Source organism: Rattus norvegicus, chromosome 5 (assembly GCF_036323735.1).
Source record: "Rattus norvegicus strain BN/NHsdMcwi chromosome 5, GRCr8, whole genome shotgun sequence".
Taxonomy (NCBI): domain Eukaryota; kingdom Metazoa; phylum Chordata; class Mammalia; order Rodentia; family Muridae; genus Rattus; species Rattus norvegicus.
This window is the reverse complement of record NC_086023.1, coordinates 72,890,058-72,907,807: the sequence shown is the minus strand read 5'-3', so window position 1 is coordinate 72,907,807 and position 17,750 is coordinate 72,890,058. Positions and strand designations below refer to the sequence as shown.

The 17,750-nt window shown below is 43.7% G+C and overlaps 1 protein-coding gene across 6 annotated transcripts in view; it reads right to left on the bottom strand.

Annotated features, from left to right (window-relative positions):
• The window catches only part of Slc44a1 (solute carrier family 44 member 1), a 179,957-nt gene that overhangs the window by 129,472 nt on the left and 32,735 nt on the right, over positions 1-17,750 (bottom strand). For all 6 annotated transcript variants that reach the window (XM_008763717.3, XM_008763716.4, XM_039110883.2 and 3 more), the window contains exon 2: positions 2,274-2,363. In XM_008763717.3, the coding sequence (XP_008761939.1) occupies positions 2,274-2,363 (90 nt within the window). The remainder of the gene's footprint in view (positions 1-2,273; positions 2,364-17,750) is intronic.

Here is a 17,750-nt window from a genome sequence, read left to right as displayed (position 1 = left end):
GTATCATCCCCTGTGATGAACTGCAATCAAAAACCTGCTGTCCCGGTATAGCTGTAAGGTACATATGAAACGCGAAGGATCTACGCTTAGACTCGGGCTCCATCCCCAAGACACTTCATCACATTATATGCACCGATATTCCAATGTTAAATGTTTATATTTCTTTCTGCATGCTGCATACATGCACAGGAAGGTCACGGGACAGCTTGAGACAACCAATTCTCTCCTCCACCACATGAGTCCTACGGACCATATTCATTCACCAGGCTTGGGAAAGGGCTCCTTAGTCCACTGAGCCTTCTCAATTGCAGTCAAATTTTTGAAATGGGTAACATTTTGAACCCTGAGCATTTGGAATATGGTTCACTATGGAATGAAATGCAAACAGGGTGAATTAAAAAACATATATATATATATATATATCAAAAACCCAGAACCAGAAGCAAAGCTGTGAGCTGTGCTTGTGAGATGAGCAGTGGAACTTTTTGATTGCTTCTATCTCGTCACGACTTGACATCAGCTCAATTCCATGAGAAAGTAACCTATTTAAAGGTTCGCTCCAAAACAAATAATGCTGTGCCTGTATTTAAAAAGTACACACAGTGGGTCTTAATTACCATCGCGATGAAATCGACATTATATTAATTACCATTGCATTAAAACATTCCGGTAAACAGCTCCTAACGCTCAAGTAACTCCCAAATCAGTCTATTAACATTAATGATGGCACTTTCCTGGGCTATTTGAGCAAAGAAGATTAAAAGGACCTTGGGTGGAGTGGCACATGTTTTTACAAACAAAATTCTGAAGTTCAGTTGCTATTTGTCCTGGGGTTACAATGGGTGTGGAGAAGCTGTAGGCTGGTTTTATTTGGCAGAGTCTTTCCAGGTTCTTCATGAATATTCACAAACGTTGAATATCTGATGTCATTCCACTAAGGTAAGCAAACTCTTGAACAATAGCTCATAAGACCAGAGTTAGCATTTTGACCTTTCCTATGTGTCCTAAATGTGGGGAAAGCATACTTTTATCTTTAAAACAAATACTTGTTTAAACTTATTTCCCTGAGCTTATCATATCTCACTCAGATGTACTGTTTTCTTTTCCTCTGTGGGGGAGGGGAGTTGAACCTTGACTACAGCTACTAGCTTACAGGATGGTATCTAGAGAGACAAGGAATCCTGAAGACGTTTATTACAGACGAAAAGCAATACTTCCAGAAGGAACCTGTATAGAAAGGGCAGGAAGATGGGCTAAAAATCCAACTTATAAGACCTGAGCTGGAGACAGTGCGATTGCCATCTGAGTCGGAGACTCTGGGATGGAGAATGATGCTTGCGCAGTCTGCTTGAAGAGAGAAAGATGACAGAAAGCCCTGACCAAGTGCAGAGCCGGGCAAGCGGCTCTTCCACTCACTGCCATGCTGAAGGGTGGCCCTCTCAGCTTCCCCTTTAGGTTTCAGGCTTTACTATAAACTGGGGGTGACAGCCAGGTGAGTATTCCTTCGAAGCTCCAGACCCCAGTCAGTGCTAGAGCAGCTGTATGTCTATTATCTTGGAGCCTAGCACCCTGGCGGCAACCACGTCCGTGGATGGCGAATTCCGGCAAGGAAGGGTAGGTGTGCCACACACCCAGCACCTTGCACAGGTTCCCATTCTCATCTCCTCCACCGAGTACAGAATAGGCGGATGTCGTGACAGCCATCAGAGAGATGCCACTCGCCATACTGGATTGGCTGAGGCCTAGACCTGACACAGGGGACAAAGCACTGGGCAGACTCCTCCCCTGGAGGAAGAACTCAAAACTGTGAGAATTCCAAGTGTGGTGGATATCAGATAGCCAACATTCACTTTTCTAAAGGAATGTCAAGTCCCTTGGAAAAGAAGGGACTGGCCCTAAGATAGCCATGAGGCTTGTGTGACTGCAGGACTTGGTACTCAGGATTCTCAAGGGTCCTTCAAGATCAGATTTCAAAGACACATGCAGCACCGACCTGGCTCCCACAAAGGATTGGGTGAAGGAGCTAAGACTCCCACTGGCTTCTTTATTTTTATCCTCAGTTTTCATACAAATAAAAGAAAGCAAAAGAGCAGAAGGATACCAAGTACCACAGAACTATATTAAAAGGGGAAATAACCCCCTCGATGGTACGTAGGCCCTCTGGTGGGGAAGACGTGAGATACATACACACACATAGACACACTGGAAGGTCTCACTTCCCCGTCATTCCCCTGCAGCCAGAGCTGAGGTGAGGCTAGTGTGAGCATGCTTACCATCCCAATGCAGAACAGAACGAAGAGCAGCAGCCATGGTATGTCTGTGCAGCTACGGTCCTCCAACGGCTTCCATTCTCGTTTGGAGCTCTACCAAAATACAAAGTAAGAGAACGCGGTAAGTGCCAATTCTAGTTAGAACTGGAAAGGTACAAACACACTGTTTCTACGCAGATCCTTTTTTCTTTGCTGGACGATGTCTTTGTGAAGTCAACCCTGGCTTCTGTGGCCTTTGCAGTGGCTCTGGTCCCACTTCTCCCCTGCAGACATGGGACTAACATGGAGAGTTTTCGTGGTACTCCACAGAAACATTTAGCACACTGAATTTTAATTATTTTCTATTCCTTAAAAAAGAGACAATGTCTAATATAGCCCAGGTTGGTCTTGAACTACTTATGCAGCCGAGGATGACCTTGGACTCCTAACCCTCCTGCTTTTATATCTATACCTTGAGTATTAGAATTACAGCTGATTTATATGATGCTAGAGATCCAAACTGAAGGCAGCTGAGCTGCATGCCCAGTCCTGACTGTTATCCTTAGGTAGACTGAGTCTGGAGCACACTGTGAGCCTAGCAAAAGACCAGGCCGGGCTCCTTTCCCATCGGTTGAGATAATGCCTAAACTTTTGTATGTTCTCAATGGGGGCTTCCTGAAATGAAAAACCAAATGAACACGCTCTCCCATTTGTGTGAGCTTTGCTTTTGTGTGTCCAGATGCTAGGCAGCCAGACGAACACACAAGGACATGCCTTCTCTGTGTTCTCTTTTGGGAAGGAAGCCCATCAAATAAACTCTTCATAAGAGGTAGATTTGTCTAAGTTAAATACAACTTAAGAAGGAAATATTCTTTTATTTTCTGGACAGACCTGAGCAACTCCTAAACCACCCTCCTTGGATTTTTTCACTGTGTTCCTAGAAAATGCAAATGTTTCTAGTTCAAACAGAAAGGTTCCTAGTAGAGAAGTAGAGATATTCTCAAAGTTAATGTGCAAAGTATTGACTGGAATTCCAATTCAATTTTTTTTTCTTAGTGCATCAGTTTTAGGTCAGCTCTCACATCCTTTTCAATCAAACTGCAGGGGAACTAACAATCACTCTGCAAGGAGCAAACATCCCTAAATCTCATACCCTGTCCTGAAAATGGAGCAGGGGAGAGATGGAGAAGGCAGCCTCCAAAAAGCCAGGAGGCCTCATACAGGAACTATAGGCAACTGTGGAAAGCTGGGAGCAGGAGGGATGGTCTCCCCCAGGAGAGAGCACACCAATCGACTGTGCTGGGCCAACCGTCATCCTTGAAAACATACATGCAAGCGACAGTATGTGGACTAAGTAGGGCATACTTAGCAATGCATGGATGTACATAAGCATGCAACAGTAACTACTGGGCAAGAGTAGAACGTGAACTTGAAGAACGACAAGGATGGGTGTATGGGAGGGTTTGTAGAGACAAAAGGGAAAAGGTTATATTGTAATCTCAAAAGAGGGGCGGGGGAGCTCCCAATAAGAAGTACATGAAGACGTGGAGGCGTTAAGTGGTTCCACATGAGCAACCCTGGAAGAGCAGTCAGCAGGAAGGAGCTAGCAGAAGGCAATGGAGACAGGTGAGTGCTCTGGTGTAATAGGACTAAGATTATAACAAGCTTAGTCCCCCATCTAAACAACAGCTTTGAACGAAATATCCTTAGATGAACACTCCAGATTCTCCGCTTAAAATATACACATGTACTTACATGATTTTATTAAGAATTCAGAGTTCAGGGTTAAAAAGCTCAACATTAAAATAGCTGCCTACAAGGACCTGAGTTCAATTCCCAGCACCCATGTGGTCGCTCACAACCATCCGTAACTCTAGTTCCAAAGCAGGCAACGCCTTCTTCTGACTTCCATGGGCACGTAGCACACATACATACATGCAGGTACTCACATACATAAAATGAACAAATCTTTTAAAGAAAGTAGCCGCCTCTGAGATGGGAAGAAGGGTCATTTGGTGAAGTGTTGTGTGCAAACGTGAGGACCTGAGTTTGATTGTGAGCACAGGTGTAAAAAAGCCGGGTGTGCTGGGGTGCATCTGTAACCCTAGTGGGGGCAGACAGACCAAGACAAGAGGATCTGTGGCACTTGCCCAGCAAGCCTTGTTGAATTGGGGAGTTTCAGATTCAGTGTGAGACTATCTCTCCAAAAAGAAGATGGTGGGCCCATGGACAAAGGCTCCTGGTACAACATATGCAGAACTCAATTCAACCCCCAGGATCCTCATGTGAGAAGAGAACTGAGTCCCTCAAGTTGTTCTCAGACCTCTAATGCATACTGTATGTAGCATGTGCACATAAAAGGAAGGAGTGTGTGTGTGTGTGTGTGTGTGTGTGTGTGTATGTGTGTGTGTGTCTATTGTCAAGAGTGATTAAGGAAGACACCAGATGTTACTTGCTGACCTTCACATGCACACAAACACCACACACATTATGCCATATACAACTACATAAATAATAATAACTGCCCGAAACAAGGACGGCAGGGAACCTGAGCTACAACCGTTTCTTTCTGACTCCTAAAGCACTAAAGACAAATATCTCCTTATGCCTTACACTGTTCAACTGTTACAACAAAAATACTGTTAGCTTGTTCTCAGACACCCACGCCAGAAAACAAAAGAACACTAGTTAGTCACGGTAAAAAAACCCTCACCCAAGGACTCTAACTAGGGTGGGACCCAAGATGAGTAGGCAGTTTCCTCCAGAGCAGTGCAGCGTTGTGACATTTGCAGATGGAGATTTCTCTCCGCAGACTCTGTCATTAACTAGTTGATTCAGATAAATGGCAGGGAAAGAGAGGAACTGGATCTCTTAGGTTACCTCCAACTATACAAATCTAAGATCGTGGTTGTACGTTTGCTCAAACTTTTAGGACCACAAGAAAAGCAACTAAAGTAACAATGTTCTTCTTATGTTGTCAGATGCCTGAACTGTGGTCTGTTCTTGGGAAGACACTTGCTCACTGTGTGACTAAAGAATGTTTCTTTGTATTAAATAACTTCAGTCTTGAATGGTGCCACCCACAGGAAAATTCCTCATGGACACAGAATTTGGAGACCTCTGAAATTCATTATATTTACTCCATAGTAATTTACAAAGCAGGAGCTCTACTGGAAAACACTATTATTTGTTTGTCTTAAACACAGAGCAGAGGAGGGTCAGAGCCTCAGACTGATGTAGCTGCTTCATCTGCAAGCATTTCAGAGCAACATTCCAGTGGTTACTGCTAAAGTTTCCATCTAGAACACAAAAGCTTCACTACGACAAGACACATACAAAGACTCAGCACTGCAACAGTGCCAGTGGTTGAGAGCCACTGCTGTGCCAAACACATAACAAGTCTGCACTTAACAGAAGAAGGAAGGATGGGAGTTACAAAGAAAAAAACTGGTGACACAATCCAGGGAGAGTGGAAACAAAAAAGGGCAGCTGGGTCATACACACACACTGTGACAAAGAAGACATCCCAGAAGAAGATAGCAGCCTTCATGGCAGCATCTGTCACTCAAAAGCACTGGGTTATTTTTATTACACATCAATATTCGCTTTTCAGTTTAACACCCTCCTGATTGTTAAAGTCTTTGTTTATAATGTGACCTTTTTTTCTATAAAAGGTGTAAGAATATTAAACTCTCTTTCCCCTTTAGTTATATCAAAATATTGGTCTAATGGCAGCATATTTCGCTCTGGCTGTCGTTTCTAATGCTCTCAGTGATGGGTCTCTCATTAAGCAGGAATTCCTATCCTTTACACACACTTGTCTTGCTGATGCAGGTACCATCCTTGCTCCGAAGACGAACAAACTCGGGCTCCGGAATTAAATAAGCCGCCCAAGGTTGCTTGTTCAGAGTTGTGAGGCCAGGATTTCAATTCCCAGTCCACAACTCCAAAGTCAACTCCAATAAGACTGCTAAATCCTCCTATTAGCAGTCAGTAAGTAGCATTAGCAATTCTTCACATGGCAAACACTCAGAAACCAGGCAGATAACGTTAACATCCTCTAAGTGCAGAGAAACTGAGTGAGGCATATTATGAGCCATGAAATTTCTCAAGCGAGCCAAGAAGCCCAAGAGTTGAAAATTTTTAATGATTTTTTAAACAGATGTAACCAAGTGACAACTGGATTTAATGCTATCTGTTTCTTCCAATTAACATCTCATACAGACCCAGAAAATGTGCTGCGGGCGCACTTTTAAAACGTGAGTTTTATTCTTTCATCAGATTCTACAGAAGATTAATATAGACTGTCGATAAATGTTAGGTCTTTCTCCTCTCACAAAAATCTTACCGTTTGGGAACTAAATAGAACCAAGTACCCATGCGGAGTCGGCCTTTAATGAGTGACTGAGACCGGGAGGGAAAGAGGAAAGGTCTCGGCAGACTCCTACTGTACCCACAAACTCTTTCAATCCTCAAAACATCCCCGTCGGTATTGTACAGTCTCCCCTTTTCTATTATTTGGGAAAAGAAATGAAGGCTGAGGGGAAGCTTTGCTGAAACCTGAGTTCTCAAACTCTAGCAGAGAGATAACAATATGAAGAAATTCTCCAGGAAATGCTGGACGCTTAAAAAAAAAATCTAAAATAAGCACAGCCAGGTGTGTCCGTAAGTAAACATGGCCAAGGAAGCAATGAGCAACGTCAAGGTACCCAACACACACAGGAAGGAATTCCAGCTTAGAACCAGAAGCACCCTATTGAAAGGGTATGACAAAGATGACATGATCTAACATACACAAGCAGGAACCAAAAGGAGGATGGGAGGAAACAGAGAAAATATGAGAAGATATAGTAACCGAAAAGTTTCCGAAAATAATAAAAGAAATTGAAGCGCAGATCTAAGGAATCAGAAATTTATGACAAATAAGACAAATGTAGCATGCAGGTGCGCGCACACAGACATACACATGCACACACACACACATACACACGCGCACACAAACATACACACACATGCACACACACACGCACACACACACACGTGTACACACATGCACGCACATGCACACTACATAAAAATGTGTCTGTGTTCTTCTATGCCAGACCACAGGTGTCATTCATCATATTATTTATGTTCCCGTACTCTGAAAACTAGGCAAGGACAAGACTCGGCATCTTTACGTTCCTACACTGTACACTGCATGGGGATCTAACTTTTTAGTTTCAACAATACCTCTTATAAACATCCAAGTTATCAACAACTGTCGGACTGACGCTACATTCACCAAACTCTAAGAGCTGAACCAATGGCCTCCCAAGAAGCCGATGAGCTCTTTGAAAACTGTGACCTTTCTTTAGGACATCAACCTGCACACAGTTCTAACTCAATATTAGTTCCTAGAGAAACGTATTCAGTGAACTTATTTGTAGCTAACACCAACACACAGAAATATTGGCAAGTGCTGAGCTGTAACTAGTTAGCTCGGTTAACTAGTTAGCTCAGTTAACTAGTTAGAGTCAGAGGTGCCTGGAGAGCACGAGGTGCAACAGGGCAGGACCCGGCCAAGGGAGAGGACTGGTAGATAGGAATCTACTTCATAAAATTAGGCAGGGCAAAAAGGACTAAGAAGCTATAAAAAGGTTAGACAGGCGAAGGCAAAGATCTGGATTTAAAAGTGCTGACTAGGTCTCAAATATGGAGAAAGAAGAATGGTAAACTCTCCACGTGAAAAAGGCCCAGGTAACAGCTAAAGACACAGACCAAACGTTCCCTGTCATGTTTGTATTGTGAACTGTGTGTAAACTTTACCCTAATTAGGACAAACATAAAGCTTCCCGAAAGATTCCTACAGCAATGTGATAACATATCATGCCAGGCTCTGAATCTCCCTTTATAAAAGGCCATGTTTCTATAAGGATGGTTCCAAATAGCAAATATACCACCAAAAGGTCAGCTAACCTTTGTTTGACCATGTGATAATAATATCCTCCACATTCTGATGGTTCTTCAATAAGCACCGAGCACTAGACAAAGTCTGTGATTCCGAGACGTTAGACACCTTCTGCCCTTACTGAGCTCTCGGTTAGTGGGGAAGACATAAACCGAGCACCGTGACACAGCAAAAAGTGCCAACACAGAGAGGCGTATGCACTGCAGCAGAACCATAGCCAGGGACCCTCTGGGAAAGGGGTCTGAGCCCTGACGGAATCACCTGGTTAACTTCTGCAGCTTACACGCTGCCGCAAACCCTAGATGATCCTTCAGTGCCTAAAACAGAATGTGTCATGTGCCTCCAAACACACTAAAAATTCTTGCGGGCTGACAGAGAGACATCCACTGCCAAGCAGGAATTTTATTTCCACTCACAAATGTTTAGTAGAAAACAAATAGAAACACTAAGTTGGCTATCTCTCAGGTTTTTTTTTTTTTTATATGCTTATAGGTTTTTGTCTTCATTTAGGAGGAGGTACTAGAAATGAGGGAAAATTAGCTTCTGTTTTCTTAACCTGTAGCAAAGGACCATATTTACCAAGCCTCTTGAACAGTATTTCCATGTATATGTCACTGGTGAGATACCTATTAACCCTGAGTTACGCACTGGCTGGTCACATATATCAAGGGTTGCTACAACCTGGAACTAAGCCAGGGAGCTGTTTTCTTCCGCAGCGAATGCCAACCAGCCCAGAGGATGAGGTGTGCGAGGGGAGTTAGGCCTGCAAGCAAATACAAGACAAGTCATAGCCAGGAGGTGTTCAAACATCCATCACCTATATATAACAAAGCACCAAAACTTTGGAACCGAAGCAGAATCTGGGTTATCCACGTAGCAGTCATCAGTGCATGCTTACGTGTGCATGGGTCAGCGATAAGGAGCGTGAGGCTGGGTAGGCTAGGGCGGCACAGAACCTGCAGCCGGTAATGACAAGCACGCACACAGGTCACCCATCCTGTCTGCTGCTTAAACGTTTACAGCACCTATCTGCAGCTGCAGCCTTTCCCAGATCACAATGAAAACCCAGTAATGCCTACGAACGGTAATGCTAGCTAGCTTTGATACGGCCTTTCGATGGCATAGATCCTGGGCTGTTGGGGTAATTTGCAACTTTCTTTAAATTTTATTTTAACGTGAGCAACAGCCCTTATTTCCTGGCTTAAACAAGCCGTTTCCAAGACGGTCTGATAGTTCCACAGCTCTGTTCTAGTTTCGACCATCCCAACTGCCCCTTGGTACATCCCTAAAACACAATGCACATATCCATCTCAGAGGTTACGCTACACGGGAATGTGTGTGACTCGGGCTCTCAGGTGGCAATACTAGCCTACCCACGAGGGCTTAATTTGGTTCTTGTCCATCTGCCTTACACAAAAGCCTCTAGTATTAAAGACAAAGAATTGTGTACTCAGATCCTCCCAAAGCTCCCTCCAAGGACATACAGCATCACTCAATCCCACAAGACGCTTTTATTTTCATGGAGTAGTAGCAAAAGAATGAAAGAACTGATGTGCAGCATTTGACAGTTTTCAATAGGGTGAGCAGGCGTGATGAAGTCGGGAGGAATAGAACATGGAGACTTTCAGCCTTGCACTCACCGTACCTGCACATAAAATCTCATAATAGGATTTCTGAAAGACACTGCCTGTCCTGTGGGTAAGCGTGGTCAAGGACCTGGGGTGCATAACGACTTACGCTTGCCTTAAGTAAATCTGCTTCATTTGCTGAGCCTGGCAGCGGCACTGTGCATTGTGAAGGTGAAAAATCAAAGCGTGACTTTAAGCAGGCAGTTAAAGGTAATAAGACACACTGAGTGGAAAGATACGGACGTCTGTGTCTAACTACTTTTCCTAGTTCATGAACTTCACGCTAAGTCAGAAGCACTCAGCTGTCTAAGGAAAAGACAACGCAGAGTTACTTTCTGAGCTGCGTGTGGGGACAGAAAGATCCCAGGGAGATATGTCGCCGATGCCGTCCTTATACCTCCAGCTCCTCTCAGAGAAAGAACAATGGGTCTGTCCTTGCCTTCCTGGTGACAATCCTGCTTGCACATGACACTTGCTCGGCAAAGACCAGGTTAATGCCTTCTGCAGCACGGCTAACCAGTCCTTCTGCCTCTAGCATCGACAGGCGACATCTGACTACAGTCCTCAGGCAGCATTATTACCAGCACCGTTCCTTTGATTCAGTCTGAGGCAATGTTTGAAAAGTAAAATTAATCTCCTAAAATTATACTATGGGATCCACTTGATTCCTATCACGTCCTACAGATGTTAAAACTTCTTTAATAGCTGATGATGTCCAAGACGGAGAGACAGAACCACACATCCCCCTGGTGCTTCTCAACTTTCCTAAAGGTGTGACCCTTTTATATACTTCCTCGTGTTGTGATGACCCCCAACCATAGAATTATTTACGTTGCTACTTCATAACTGTAATTCTGCTACTGTTATGAACTGTATGGTAAACATACTGTGTTTTTCCAATGGTCTTAGGTAACCCAGAGGTGAACCACTGGAGTGACTCGTCTCCAGACTACTAATCAATTTCCTGGGTTTCCATGCTTTCCTATAACTTAAAAAAAAAAAAAATCTTTTCAAGGGTATTTAAAAAAAAAAGATTCTTATTCCAATTGTGCTTCGTATCCATAATGGAAATGTTTTAGGAAGCTCCAGTAACCTATGAGAGGCCCCATAAAAATCACATACTCATAAGAAAGCATGGAGAGATAGGTGACTCTGAGTAGATTTGACTTAAGTTAAACTTAGGCATTTAGACAATGAAGGTATTTTTAGTCCATAGTAGCCATGTAATAGCCATGGATAGTAAGTAATGTAGCTCAGCTCCATGACAAGAATGTAAACAGGCGGGGCTGGGGATTTAGCTCAGTGGTAGAGCGCTTACCTTGGAAGCGCAAGGCCCTGGGTTCGGTCCCCAGCTCCGAAAAAAAGAACCAAAAAAAAAAAAAAAAAAAAAAAAAAAGAATGTAAACAGGCATCATGTCCTTCTCATATTGGAAAAGAAATTTAGGAACCCCTCAAATATAAATTAGTCTCCTTTCCTTTGACCATACTCTGTGAGCATTACTATTGCAGTAATTACTAGTCTATATGATTATTTCCTGTTTCTGAAGGGTAAGGACAACATGTCTATTTAAAATAAAAGTCAGTCCTGGATATATAGGGGCTGAAACATTCTCCGCCACCCCCCCCCCAAAATCCAAGTCTAAAACAATGCATACAGAATCTTCCTTTAGACGGCTGAATCTGTATTGATTTTTCCTGTCTTACAGGATATTTGGGGGTCAGAACTTATTGATTTTGTTTACTGCTATACCCTCATAGGTGGAGGGAAGTCTGTTACATTATAGGCTTTGAGTAATTATTCAATGAACGAATCAACAAGGCTAGGTCTCTTAACCACAGGGATGAAATGTTATGGGGCAAACATCCTCCTGGCCTCTCCTACAGTAGATAATTTCCATTGTACCACAGGTTAGCTCCTTTTCCTACAACTGTTTTTCTGAGATGTTCATTAATGATTAGATCAGAAAATAAAGTCTAAATTTTTGTAAATAGTGGTAAATAAAGCCTAGGTCTTTTTAAAGTTTTTTTTTTTTTTTTAAATTTTATGAGCATGTGTGTTTGCCTGAGTGTGCCAGGTGCTCAGAGACCAGAACAGGGCACCAGATCCCCTGGACTAGAGTTGCAGAGAGTTAAGAGCCATCAGGTAGGTGCTGGGAATCAAATCCAGGTCCTCTGGAAAAGCAGCCAGTGCTCTTAACTGATGAGACATCTCCTCAGTCCCCCTAAGTCTAGGTGTTTGGACAACTTCTTTAAATCTTTATAATGAGACTCTCCAAAAATTATTGAGTCACAAATCCTCTGGGAAATTGGGATGGAAACAACATAACCTCACTCACTGTATTATTTCTTTTTAATGATGACGATTAGGGTGTTATTGGTGCATTCACGGTGTGTGTGTGTGTGTGTGTGTGTGTGTGTGTGTGTGTGTGTATGCACTCGTGTGCACGAGTGCATGAAAGAGAGAGAGAGAGAGAGAGAGCGCGCCTCAGACCCCCTGGTGCTGGAGTTCCAGGTGGTTATAAGTGATCCAACATGGATGGGTCCTGGGGGCCAAACCTGAGTCTCTGTAAGCGCAGTGGGCACGGGCACTCCTACCTGAACCACCTGTCCAGCCATGTCTCACTATAGTTCTAAAAACCCTGGTTACAAGGGCTGTGGTTAGGTAGATACTTCTGATGAAAAACATTCACACCAAAGGCTGGCAACATTGTTTAAAGTTATGTTAAAACACTAAGATGAACTGGTTACTCACTTTCAGAAAATAATTTGGCAATATACTTCAAGAACCCAATAAAATAATCTACAATAGTGTAATAGCTGCACATTATATGTTCAATGCAGTGTTATATTATGAGAAATAATTAGAAATTAGTTAGACAATAGAAAACTGTTCAATATGAAAATGGTATATTAAGCAATCATAAAAATAATTAAGAAAACTGCATAGTGTCATAAAGATGATTATGATAAAGGTTACATAAAAAATATGGCATGAAATTCAATCTATACTCTGGTTTAAGAGCCATGGAAAACAATACATGTAAATATGAACGCCCTAGAAGGGGAAGCAACTAAATCTGACTTATAATGTATTTTCCGTCTTGAGTTTCATTGAGACCATTAAATTTTGAAAGAAACAGAGAAAGAGAGAGAGAGAGAGAGAGAGAGAGAGAGAGAGAGAGAATATGAATGAATATTGGCCCCCACTTCTCCAGATTAGTCTTTTTCTAATTTCTTGGTTTAAAAGCCAACTACAAAGAGACCCAACATCAAAACCATGAGAAAGAAATGTTTAAGTTAATCTACCTGACACTGAAGTTCCCCTTCCCCATGACTGTGGGGAGCTAGGCTGGCCTCCTTGCTCATGAGACAAAGGTAGACAGCCCTTTGGCGGTACTTAAAATCTTCTGGCGGAGCTCAGCTTTACATCACTCCTGATGCCCTTTCCCAATGCAGTATGGGAAACTTCCCTAGGCAGCATCAAAGGAAAGGAACTCCCACAAATACTCATCCCAAACACCTGTGAGTTGTTCCCATGATGCGACATCAAGTAAAACTCAGGCTTGCAAAGTCAAGAAGAAATAGTGTACAATTGTTCAGACAACTGTGGTCGAGGCAAGAGAATAGTAGCTTCCAAATGACGGACAATGTGGGAGCTGACCACTCTCTGCATCTTACGTCTCATCCATCTACACTGCGTGGTTACGGAGCAAGAAAGCAACGAAAGACATCTGAAGGTGTGCGTGCCATGGTCTGCGGTGTGTACATGTTGGACGGTCTTAAATTTTTAATGAAAGTCAAAGGAAACACTAATTCTGAAAACCCATGATGAACATAATACTTTTTAAGAATCTATTCCTTTGATCAGTAATTAATCATTACCACACGAAAAGAGCAAGGCTGGAACACATGAGAATCCATCACTTGATCCTCACCTCTGGGCCACTCCCCTCTTGCTAACGAGCCATTTCTGGTTCCCGTCTTTTCCCAGCTTCCGTTTTATAACACAAACCACTGAGTTCACACATGAAGGTTGGTAAGATGACACATAAAACTGCACGTGACTTTTCCTCTTGTGGTACTGAGAACTAAATGCATACAATTATTCAAGGCGACACAAGTCATGAGTCAAACATAATCAGACACAGCACCAAAGTAATCTGCCTTTATCCGTCCGTATATGAACACGCCTGTGTATTACCATACAAACTTACACATTACAGCTAGTATCAATGGATATACTCCATATGCCAAGTACTTTCTTTATAATAATTCATTTAATCTGCACAACTGACTCACAAGGTCAATGACTTCCTGTTTTGCTGGTGAAGGACAGGGGTGTTAAGTAATACGTTTATTTATTTACCACAGTAAGTCCTACAGCACAGCAAAGTGAGTATTTGGGCTCTAAACCCGGAGCCATTCTGTTCAGCTAAGCAAACAAACCATGGCTACTCTACCCAGTGACACTGTGGAGTACCCTATGCGGAAATGGGGGGGGGCAGGGAAATGAAATATATAAAAATTATCTTGATCACATTTTATATAGCTAGCCCTTTTCTTAGAAGAAAATTATAGATTCTAACCAAGAAAACATACTAAGCATTTTGTGTTTTGATTTCATAGGTGATTCCCAAATGTCCAAATAATTACTCTTGGTATTTGAAGGAAACACCACAGTGGTGGTGTTTAACAGGCAGAGGCAGACTGTTGTTTCCCCCTAGCCATCTGCACGGTCTACTCTCTAAATTATCTGCACTTCAGGAAGAGCAGAAACATGAAGTGATTCTTTGCCATTAAGAAATCCTATACCAGGCTGGAGAGATGGCTCAGCGGTTAAGAGCACTGGCTGCTCTTCCAGAGGTCCTGAGTTCAATTCCCAGCAACCACATGGTGGCTCACAACCATCTGTAAAGAGATCCGATGCCTTCTTCTGGTGTGTCTGAAGACAGCTACAGTGTACTTATATATAATAAATGAATAAATCTTTAAAAAAAAAAAAAGAAAGAAATCCCATATCAGCACCTAGAGAGATGGCCCAGTACCTGAGGACACTGCTCCTACAGAGTATGTGGGTTCGATCTCAGCACCCACAGGCTGGTTCACAACCATCTGTAACTCCACACACTCCTCTGGCCTCTGCCCTCTCTTGGCCTCCATGGGCATCACGTGTGCATGTGGTACATAGACTTACAGGCAGACCAAACACATAAAGTCAATTAATTAAAATTTTTAAAAATTCTATACGAATGTTTGATGAGGGATCATATACAGTGTGGCCCACCTCAGCTACGGAATATTTGTCCAAAAGATATAAAAGAAGTGGTGGTACAGGACACAAACCTTGAAAACATTCTGTGAAAGAACACAGACATCTGTGTAAAAATCTGCAAAGCAGATAATCTCTAGTTTCTAAGTGGCACGGTGCTTGCCCACGGCTGCGGGGGAGTTTAGAAAAATGGGGAAGGAGAACTAACTGGGGCTTTGTTAGTGGGGGACAGTTTGTGAAAGTGTTCTAAAATTGATTAAGGTGATGATTCATACGTCTGTGAGGAAGTAATAAAAATCACCCAGCAGGGAATCTTAGATGAGGAAATTGTACAGCCCGGGGATTATGTGCCAGTTAAGCCTTACATGTATAAGAGAATGTCCCCGAACCCGACGTGAGGTCCTGGTTCCACATGAACCTCACGAAGCTAGCACGTCAGGTAGACAAAAGCACAAGTACCTCATGGAAGCACTAATGAACTCTGACCAATAGCCTCTTCCCTTCAATCTTTATGTCCGTTAGTTCCCAAATCTGAACCTTTGTGCCAGAGCCCGTGGAGGCGCAGAGACGTCAGGTCCCCTTGGCACTGGAGCTAGGAGGCTCTCGTGAGCCACCTGACACTGGGTGCTGGGAACTGAACTCAGGTCTTAACCACTGAGCCATCTCTACAGCTCCTATGTTGTTTGGTTGGGTTGGGTTTTTAAAAAGTCCCAAGCTAAGCCTGCCCCACATGTGGCCCATACATATACAGCCATCCAATTAGACAAGATGGATGAAGCAAAGAAGTGCAGGCCGACAGGAGCCAGATGTAGATCGCTCCTGAGAGACACAGCCAGAATACAGCAAATACAGAGGCGAATGCCAGCAGCAAACCACTGAACTGAGAATAGGACCCCCGTTGAAGGAATCAGAGAAAGAACTGGAAGAGCTTGAAGGGGTCGAGACCCCAAAAGTACAACAATGCCAAGCAACCAGAGCTTCCAGGGACTAAGCCACTATCCAAAGACTGTACATGGACTGACCCTGGACTCTGACCTCATAGGTAGCAATGCATATCCTAGTAAGAGCACCAGTGGAAGGGGAAGCCCTGGGTCCTGCTAAGACTGAACCCCCAGTGAACTAGTCTATGGGGGGAGGGCGGCAATGGGGGGGGTTGGGAGGGGAACACCCATAAAGAAGGGGAGAGGGTGGGGCTAGGGGGATGTTGGCCCGGAAACTAGGAAAGGGAATAGCATTCGAAATATAAATAAGAAATACTCAAGTTAATAAAGAAAAAACGGAAAAAAAAATCCCAAGCTACAAGAATTACTAGCTAAAGTGCTGATTTTCTTAGAATAGTCCAATCTCTTGGTAGGCAATACAAAGGGGAAAAAAATTACAAAGTTGCACACCCGCGGATCCCGGCCCACAGCAGCTCTCTGCTCCCAAACCCCGTGGGAGAGAGACCTCACCGCCTGATCAGGTGGGCACTCCTGAGGCTGCAGAGCGGAGGAGACCACCAACACTGCCCACCCCTGCCCACGTCCCTGGCCCAAGAGGCAGCTGTGTAAGGCCTCTGGGTTCCCGTAGGGGAGGGCCCAGGAGCGGCAGGACCCCTGCCAGAGACACCGCCGGAACCTGAAGGAAACAGACCGGATAAACAGTTCTCTGCACCCAAATCCCGTGGGAGGGAGAGCTGAACATTCAGAGAGGCAGACACGCCTGGAAGACCAGGGGAGGCTGCACTCTGTGCACGTCCAGACGCCAGAGGAGAACACCAGGCGTCATCTGGAGCCCTGGTGTGCGGAGGCTCCCGGAAAGAGCGGCGCAGATCTTCCCGGTTGCTGCCACAGCGGAGAGGACCCCACGAGCAGTACCCTACGAGCAAACTTGAGCCTTGGATCCACAGGTGGGACCAACTTTTCCCCTGCAGGAAACCTGCCTGGTGAACTCAAGACACAGGCCCACAGGAACAGCTGAAGACCTGTAGAGAGGAAAAACTACACGCCCGAAAGCAGAACACTCTGTCCCCATAACTGGCTGAAAGAAAACAGGAAAACAGGTCTACAGCACTCCTGACACACAGGCTTATAGGACAGTCTAGCCACTGTCAGAAATAGCAGAACAAAGTAACACTAGAGATAATCTGATGGCAAGAGGCAAGCGCAGGAACCCAAGCAACAGAAACCAAGACTACATGGCATCATCGGAGCCCAATTCTCCCACCAAAACAAACACGGAATATCCAAACACACCAGAAAAGCAAGATCTAGTTTCAAAATCATATTTGATCATGATGCTGGAGGACTTCAAGAAAGACATAAAGAGCTCCCTTAGAGAACAAGTAGAAGCCTACAGAGAGGAATCGCAAAAATCCCTGAAAGAATTCCAGGAAAACACAATCAAACAGTTGAAGGAATTAAAAATGGAAATAGAAGCAATCAAGAAAGAACACATGGAAACAACCCTGGACATAGAAAATCAGAAGAAAAGACAAGGAGCTGTAGATACAAGCTTCACCAACAGAATACAAGAGATGGAAGAGAGAATCTCAGGAGCAGAAGATTCCATAGAAATCATTGACTCAACTGTCAAAGATAATGTAAAGCAGAAAAAGCTACTGGTCCAAAACATACAGGAAATCCAGGACTCAATGAGAAGATCAAACCTAAGGA